Here is a 9,844-nt window from a genome sequence, read left to right on the forward strand (position 1 = left end):
TTTTTACATACATACGACCGTACCTATGCATGAAAAGTAACATTTCAATTTTTAAAAGTTAAAATGGTGGTATTTTTATGTGGTATGGAAGTTCTGAGTGGTATAATGTTAAAAGTTAAATTTAGGCCTTATATATGTAAATACATAGGAATTGGGTGGTATGCATGCAAATGCCCCTTTTTCGTTTATGCAAGAGAAAATTGTCAAAAGTGGTCCCTTGACTCTCTGCAGAATGTCATTTTAGTCCCTAAGTTTATAAAAGTGTTAGTTTATTTTCTAGATTCTCTTAATATAGGTTGAAATAGTCTCCCCAGTGAAGACAATTTTTTGCCCCCATTACAAGATTCTTAAGAACTCATTTAGCATTTTTATAAACGTTGGGATTAAAATAAGCCCATGTAAATAGTTAGGGGATTATTTTGACACTTTACTTGTTTATGCAATTAACCTTTGGTTGGCTGGCTTGTGCAGCGAACAAATTAAAACAGCTTGTTACCTCCTTCAAAGCATCAGGTGGAATTCAGTTATCAGAACCTAAGAGTGTAGGCTGGCGGGTGCGGAACTCTTTTACTGAGGGAAGCCAACAAAATTTTGTGTCTGCATTTTGTCAATCAAATTGTGGAGATGTGAGTCCAAATGTTTTAGGAGCTTTCTGCATTGACACCGGCTTACCTTGTGATTTCAATCACAGCACCTGCAATGGAAAGAATGAACTGTGTTATGGACGTGGCCCTGGGTAACCACTTATGTTCTTTCATAATCTTTCTTTGTAGAGAAATATTAAAATAGCCCCATAACTCTTTGCAAGGATTCATTTTAATCCCAACGCATATAAAAATGCTAATTTCGTCCTCAAATAATTTTAATTTGAGTTGAATAGTTCCCACGGAAGACTATTTCAGCTTACATTTAAAGAGAATGAAGACTTTGGAGACTAAAGGGGACTTTTGACACTTCACTCTCTTTTTTATATTATTTTTTTCTAATGAAACTTATTATTTATCAGTTATCCAGATGAATTTGAAAGTACTCGCATCATTGGTGATAGGCAGCTCACTAAAGCTATTGAACTCTTCAATACTGCATCTGAGAAAATAAAGGGGAAAGTTGAGTTTCAACATGCTTATATAGATTTTTCACAGCTTGAGGTTAATATATCCAGTGATGGAGGGCAGCAAACGGTAAGAACTTGCCCTGCAGCTTTGGGATTTGCTTTTGCTGCAGGTTGCTCGGATGGTCCTGGAGCTTTTGATTTTAAGCAGGGAGATAATCAGGTTGTCTACTTACATGGACAGTTCTGTAAATCAAAAAGACATCTTTGTGTTTTGACGAAAAAGAGTTTTTGTAACAGGGAAATCCTTTCTGGAAACTGGTGGGGGGCTTGTTGAAGCCTCCAAGCAAAGAACAAGTTGATTGTCAGAATCCTAAACCAATTTTGATTGACACTGGTGAAATGAAACTACCCTATGATTGGGCGGTAAGCAAACTCTTTTCTTTTCACTGCTCCAAAAAAAAAAAATTATCATGTATGAAGTTCTATATGACTGAAGACAATAGAATTACATTGGTTATACTTATGCAAGATGCTATTATTGTTCAACTCTATATGTACACAGCTAGAAAGGTATTTTATGACACTACCTTTCATGTTCGGTTTGAGTTGAAAATTCTGACCCATTTATTTTTTGGGTTGGGTTCGGGTTAACCCACCAATTTGCATATTTTTTTATAGCTAAATTTATTTATATTAGTTCAAAATTATTATTTCATAATACATTTCTTGTCTTGCATTTATATAGGAGCATTTATATATCCTATTTATATATCTTTTTTATTATATTTGTTTATAAACATGTTAAATGTGTTATTCGGGCCAAGTTTGGATCAGCTTTGGTATAGACGGGTTATATTTGGGTTAGACTTTTCAACCGGTTTATAAACTGGTCCTGTTCGGATCATGCAAATTGATCGAAACTTGATCCATTAAACAAAATTGACAACCCTATTTAATGATTATTATTTGCCTCAGTTATATTTTCTGACACCAAATGATTTGATGAATGTATGTTAATCTAGATATCTAAGGTGAAGATCTCTGCATATCTAAATGTAGAAGCCATTAATATTTATTTAAGTAGTAATCTCAGCTGCTACTTCTTTCTTCTGTTTCTCTGAAGATTCTTCATGCAGCTTAGAAACAATTGCGTTATTAACTGCAAGAGAGAAGTAGTCATGGCCGTTACGGTAATATAAATTCAAAAAACAGGAGATTTTGAACTGACGATGTCCATAATTGTTTCAGTGTCGCCTTTAGATGGCTGCAGCATTTCCTTTTGTTCAACCTGCTTTGTTTTGGGGCCATTTGTTATCTTTTTTTTTTTTTTTTTTTTTTTGGCTTATATTTTAATTTGAAACAAAAGCCGTCGGATTATTAGATTAAAATATAATTATTTTCAAAAATATTAAAAAATTATTTTGATTTTTTTCAATAACATGTTAATTAATTTTTAAAATTAAAAGATAATATATATATATATAAATATATACTAAAACAATATGTTCTTAAAAACAAAAAAAAAAGACAACTGATCCTAAATAAGCCCTTAATTCGTTGTTCTTTTCAACATTGTTTTTTATATTGATCATCTTGTTTTTTGCAGCCCTCTATTCTTCCAATTCAGATCCTTCGTGTGGGCCAAGTTGTCATCCTCTGTGTTCCTGGAGGTAATTGTAATATAAATTTCTCTTTTTACACACACACCTTAGTTTTACACCCTTTGGTTAATATAAATTTTGATTGATGGCTACTGTGCAGAAAATACTTACAACTAAACCATAAACTATAGAAAAATGTATGATACAATATGGAATCATGGGAAACATACACGTGCAGTAAAATTTGCTTCATCCTCATACAAAATTTATCAAAATACATTGGTTTGACAGTACAAAACAAAAAGAAGAAACGGATGGTTCTTTTGTAAATAGCAATGTTTCAAGTGCTGAATATGTAATTATCCCTTTTTTTGTGGCATGTGCATGCATACCACCCAAGTCTTATGTATTTACATAACTAAGACCTAAACTTTACTTTTTTACATTTATACCAACCAAATCTTTCATATCACATCACAAATTCCACTATTTTAACATTTTAAAAGTGAAACACACATTTTCATGCATATGTAAGGTGACATCTATTTATAAATTAAAGTTTAGGTGTAGATATGTAAATACATATGAATTAACTAGTATGTATATAAATCTTCCTAATAATTTTTTCTGAAATTTTCTTCAAGCATACTTCCACAATAGAATGGCTTCTTCATCCCTTGTACTGTTTTACATTCATACCACCAAGTTGTTATGTATTTACATAACTAAGACCTAAACGTTACTTATTTACATTTATACCAACCAAATCTTGCATATCACAGCACAAATACCACTATTTTTTACTTTTTAAAAGTAATGCGCACATTTTCATGCATAGGCAAGGTGACATCTATGTAAAAATTAAATTTTAGGTGTTGGATATATGCAAATACATATATATTAAGTAGTCTCTATGTAAATCTTCCTAGTAATTTTGATATAATTTTCTTCAGTCATACTTTCAGAATAGAATGTCTTTTTCATCCCTAATCCTGTTTTTTCTCCTAGAGTTTACAACCATGGCTGGAAGGCGACTCCGAGATGCGGTAAAAGAAGTACTCACCGGTGGTGGGGAGTTTGACAACAATGTTCACATAGTGATTGCTGGCTTGACAAACACATACTCCCAATATGTGACCACGTTTGAGGAGTATCAGATACAAAGATATGAGGTTTGTTGAAATGGAATATTTCTCTTATAAATTTACGTTTTTTCTTCGTGTGTTTTGTCTCTTTCTCTTTTACGCGTGAATCCAAACTCGTTGAACCCAATTGCGAGGCGGATTTAAGAATTTATTCTGTTGTCGCTCGCGAGCTTATCTCCGTTGCAAATAGTATCAAATTTATTGGATTTGATAAATCCTATTTAGCATAAATTCATATTGCGGCCAAACACCGCCCTAGTTCTTCTTCTCTATATCTTTAATGCAAATAGAAATTTACTTGCATATTACACAATTTTTATGTATTTACATATCTAGCGCCTAAAATTTGATAAATATATTTAAAGCACTTTGTTGTTATGCATGAAAAGGTTCATTTTGCTTTTAAAAAATTGGTAATAGTGGTGTTTTTTATGTGATCTTAGAGATTTAAGTGTTATATGTAAATATGAATATTTGGGTGTTAGATTTACAAATACATAAGAATTGTGTGGTGTTAATGTTAATGTCCTTTATATGAATAAAAAGAGAAAGCGATAAAATAGCCCTTGACTCTTTACAAGTGTCATTTTAATCCTAGGTTCTACAAACGTGAAAAATTAGTTCTCAGATTTTTTTAATATGGGCTGAAATAATCTTCACAAACTACTATTTTAACACCAATTTAATGAGTCTAAGGATTAATTTGACATTTTTTTTATAAGAGGGAACAATTTTGACACTTCACTCCAAATAAAAATATGTGAAGCTCTTACCCAACTTTATTGAAGAATAGAGAAGTTAGTAATTATATTGTTTTTGTTAATTATTAGGAAAATTTGCACACATATGACATACCACATTATTCTTATGTGCTTACATATCCAACACCTAAAAGTTTGATATTTGCACTTATAACTCTGGTTTCATGGACCTATCCATGAAAATGTGCATTTCATCTTTTAAAAAGACGGTGAAAGTGATCTTTTTGAAGCGATATTCAAAATTAAATATGAATATTTATGTGTTGGAAATATAAAAACATAAGAATTGTCTGGTATGTATGTAAATCTCCCTTATTATTATATAAAACTCATACCTTTGGGTTTAAATTGTCTCCTTTAATCCAGGGTGCTTCCACCTTATACGGCCCACACACCCTGAACGCCTACATTCAAGAGTTCAGAAAGCTCGCCGCCGCTCTCCTCTCCGGCAAAAACCTCCCTCCAGGCCCTCAACCTCCGGATCTCCTCGACAAGCAGATAAGCCTTCTCCCTCCCGTCGTCGTTGATTCAGCTCCGGCCGGTCGCCATTTCGGCGACATAAGCGGCGACGTGCCGGCAAACTCCACTTTCAAACGCGGAGACGTCGTTGCGGCCACGTTCTGGTCCGCTTGCCCTCGAAACGATCTCTTCACGAATGGAACCTTTGCCCTAATTGAGTTCTTGGATTCAAACCAGAACTGGATTCCTGCTTATGATGATGATGATTTCTGCTTGCGGTTCAAGTGGTCGAGACCTTCGAAACTCAGCGCTCAGAGCCAGGCGACTTTGGAATGGAGAATTCCTCAGGATTCGTTGCCAGGAGTTTACAGATTCAGACATTTTGGAGCTTCCAAGAGCTTGCTGGGTTCGATCGGCTATTTCACCGGTTCTTCAACTGCCTTTGTTGTGGCATAATAAGTGCTTTTACATACATACCGCCAAATCTTATGTATTTATATATCTAAGGTGGGGGTTAATATGTAAAAATTGGAACTTAAGTGTTAGTTATGTAACTGCTTGGGAATTTAGTGGTATGTATGTAAATCTTCCTAGTAAATAATGATGTGTTTTGTTCTGGTTGAGATGCGGGTCTCGAGGAGTAAAATTGTATCAGGACTTTAGTCACAATATACCACGAGTACGGCCCGGCCCCGCTATATATTAAACTATTTTATTTTTTGTATTCAGTAGGATCAAATCGTACACGTGACACATTGTGATTGAAGTCCTGATACAGTTTTGCATCAGGACTCTTGATGAAATATTATTGTGCTTGAATTATCATTTTATTGTCTTGTGTTAATAAGACTTGTTAGTTTGATCATATTCCTTGTTTAGATGCGAATGTATGATAAAATTTGGGGGCATTTAGATGCGTAACATAGATTTCTTTTGTTTTTACACAACATACACATAAATTTTCATATTTACTTGCATGACTTCTAAATCTTTAAGAGATTTGCATACATGTCATTCAACTCCTATACATTTACATTTCTAAGGCCTAAACTTCAATTTTTACATATTTTTCACATTTCCTATGCATGAAAAAATGTATTTTATTTTAATGTTTTGAAGGTTAAAAAAGCAATATTTTTTATGTGATGCGAAAGATTCGGTGGTAGAAATGTAAAAAAAGCCAAATTAAGTGTTTGATATGTAAACACATGATATGTAAACACATTGTCCCGATATTTAACATCACATAAAAAATATCATTGTTCTCACTTTTTTAGAAGTGTAATGAATATTTACATGTAGCATTTATGACACCAAACTTTTGGTGTTGGATATATAAATCCATAAGAATTTTGTGATATTTATGTAAATTTCTCTAAAATTGATTGGATTTGATTATGAATGAGTGTAATGTAAGTTTTAAATTGGTTGTTTATATATTATATTCATTTTAAAATAAATTTAATGATTCTTAGACTCGTTATAATCAATATTTTATATGGATATTTTGATACAAAATATTTAAATTATTTACATTGCTAGTTTCACGTCTGTTACGCCATTAAAAAGTTTTCATCATCTGACATGGATCTAGAGATGTGTCACAAATCATAAGATAGTTTTTTTAGTAAAGAATGTTCGATTTTAATTAAAAATCATAAAAAACTGATCGGTGGTCAAATGGAGTGTCTAAACAAAACGAATCCAACAAGCTAAATATCATTCACTTTTGAGATCATTAAGTCACTCAAATATCCACAAAATGTGATTTGATCGAGAGAATATTTTCAGATTATCTGATGGACTGGTCTGAAGTCTTTCTTTCGTTGCAGAGAGACTTCTCCCAAACTCTATAAATCGTGCCCCATCCACTCTGTTAAAAATGACCTAAACCTACACCTTGAACTGTAGGAAGCTAGGATCGAAGAAAGGAGCCTAAACATAGTGTCGTTTCTATAGAAAATACGAAGCAACGTAGAAATTAATTTATGTGTATGTATGTATTCCTAAGAATAATGTGATTTGTTTTTTACATGCATAGCACCCAATTCTTATTCATTTACTTATATCACACCCAAACTTTGATTTTTACATCATAAGCAGCCTAACTTACGTATAAAAAGATGGATTAGACTATTTTCACCTTCTCATACATAGGAAAAGTTGTTTTAGATGTCCAGATCAGAATTTGGGTGTGAGATAAGTAAGTGCATAAGAAGTAGGTGTCATGTATGTAAATTCCCCAAATAAAAAATCAGCTTCATGGCACATTATTTCTTTGGATTTGTTTGGGGTGGTTGCAGCTTATTTAAAATGTGTTACAAAAAGTTGCTACGCAAAATTTGTTTTTAAATAAACTGGTTGTTTGTTTTTTTTTTTTTTGTAAATGTGAAGAGTTGTGCTGTAGTTTTTTTCGGAAATATGACGATCGTGCCCTTGTACTGTAATGTTGTTTTACAATAGAACTGTTCATTATAACACATTTCATTCTTGAAAACAAATATCAATTTTGAACATTACAAAATAAAAATTGGCACCTCACCAAATAGTGAGTAGAAGGACTATCAAAAAAAAATAAAAAAAATTTATAATATTATTTTTAAAATGTAGCTAGTGTATGTGAGTGAGGACATAAGTCGTCATCCAGGAAAACTCTCCGCGTTTGATCACTCTTGGTGGTGGAATCCTCAAACGCATCTGCCCACCTGAAGAATTCACATTTTTTCATTCTTCTCCTTGGATAACTGTAAAGTTTTCTCTTGTAGCTATGTGGTTGTGGCAAATTAAATATGGAACATTATAACCCGCAGTAGCAGTACAGTGCTTTGGAAATAACAGAAATCATCGGGCTCATCTTTTCTGAATACTTAAAATCACAACGCACATACCTTTAAGTATAACATTAATAAAAATTATTAGTATAAGTTAAACGCAATTGTGATGTATCAGAGAGCACAATATATAAATCAACAAATCAGTCACCACAATAAAAACAATAAATCCTATAAAAAATGGTTCATATTTTTCTTTAACCCACGTAATTTCATCCACGTATGTGTCACATATGCATATCACCAGAAAATATCATCTAGAAGAAGATTAAAAACCATAGCACTTAAATAGGAGAGGAACTTCATTGTTTTCATTGAGATTTCATATGTGACAGGAACCAATAGCGACATATAGGTCATCTAGAAGAACTATTAAGGTCGTATCTCATCATAGACCTTCAAAGCCCAAAAAAAGATGTATTAAGTTTAATTACATAGTTTTTCCACGATTGTCTCATAGGCCATCCAAGTAGAAAAAATTAAATGCATAAGAAATATAAATAAAATTGATAATCCAAATAACTTGACTTGTATAAAAATTTGATAAAACAACCCATAAATATTTCAATAACACATTACAAATAAAGCAACAACAAGAAAACACATGTTTCCTCAATTCAACCTCCAAGTATAGCACATGTAATTCACTCCCTCGACTCTATCATCTCACTCACTTTCCCCATACTGGGTACAAGTCTCTGACAAATTAATTTCAACCTTTGATAAAGATTGGCTAAGGCGATATATGTATGCTTCAACCGGGACATGTGACTGAGCTTCATCAATTCTATTGAAGTCAATGTCGTTGCACGAAGGATGTTGCCAAATATAGTTGTGGAGAGACATCATGGTGATCACAATCTACACTTCTTCGAAAGACGAATATGTAGGCATATTGGGTAGTATGACTCGCTTCTTCTTTCAAACTCCAAAAGTAATTTTAATGATACATCACAAGGAGAAGTGCCTTTTGTCGAACATCTATTTCCTGCCAGGAGTTACATTGTTAGCCTCAAAATCAATAATGTGATATTTAGCATCATGAAGGGGTTTGAGATGCTCTCTTTGGAATGGATATCTAATGCCAACCAAACAATATTTCCCCAAAGTAAAATATAATCATTAATATTGCACAAGGTAGTGCTATTTCATTTGTTAATATTCAAGCTAACATGGATGGGGCTTCCGAAAGTTATATTAAGGTTATCTTCATAGATTTGAAAATATGATTGTTATATGCACTGTCTTCACATCCCCACCTCCTTCAAATCACACACCACCACCAACCACCAACATGAATAGCACAGTACACCACTCAACCAACTCCACATCGCCACACTACTCCACCAACTCCACATCACCTTCCTTCACATCACCACGTAGCCTCCTCCAAACCAAACACCGCCTCATAATATTTGCACACCTCCACGTCACCTTCTATTATCATTGACATTAATCATAGCACACCAACAACACAATACTCCGAACAACATGATAATTACCCCATGCTAAAAATCATAATAGAAAGAAATTTTCCTATACCAACCATGTAATCTCAACATGATAACAGTAAACATATGGCATAAAAAATTCCACATAACACTAAAACTAGAGAGGTGAAAGGGAGAAAAAAAGACCTTAATTTCTCCATAGCAAGAATGATTAGAGAAAATCTGCAAATTTGAAAATCACAACACAACCATCATCCAATTGATCGACATCACAACGTGGAAGAAAAAAAGCTGCAAAATCAACATCATAACACCATAATTTGCCGATATCAGCAATAATCGCAACACAGATAAAATCCATATGTAAAGTATACTTTGGAGGCGAAAGAGAGCGAGGTATCCAAACAAAGTTGAAGAACAAAAGGGAGAAGGGAGAGCAGAAGAAAGGCAGGGTCACTGAGAACTAGCCCTAGTCACCAAAGCCATGCAGTGGAGAGTCAAAACCACCACTAAGCCCAAATGCCAATCCTAGCCCACATTAT

The 9,844-nt window shown here is 33.4% G+C and overlaps 1 protein-coding gene across 1 annotated transcript; it reads left to right on the forward strand.

The window, feature by feature from the left end:
* Positions 1-29: 29 nt before the first annotated feature.
* Positions 30-5,710, forward strand: LOC110027543 (neutral ceramidase-like). Its single transcript, XM_020729023.1, has 6 exons — positions 30-736; positions 1,007-1,274; positions 1,352-1,477; positions 2,661-2,724; positions 3,664-3,827; positions 4,928-5,710. The coding sequence occupies exons 1-6, from the start codon at positions 438-440 to the stop codon at positions 5,474-5,476; spliced, it is 1,470 nt and encodes a 489-aa protein (XP_020584682.1). The 5' UTR covers positions 30-437; the 3' UTR covers positions 5,477-5,710.
* The last annotated feature ends 4,134 nt before the right edge of the window (positions 5,711-9,844 follow it).

Source organism: Phalaenopsis equestris, unplaced genomic scaffold (genome assembly GCF_001263595.1).
Source record: "Phalaenopsis equestris unplaced genomic scaffold, ASM126359v1 Scaffold000428, whole genome shotgun sequence".
In the NCBI taxonomy this organism is placed as follows: Eukaryota; Viridiplantae; Streptophyta; class Magnoliopsida; order Asparagales; family Orchidaceae; genus Phalaenopsis; species Phalaenopsis equestris.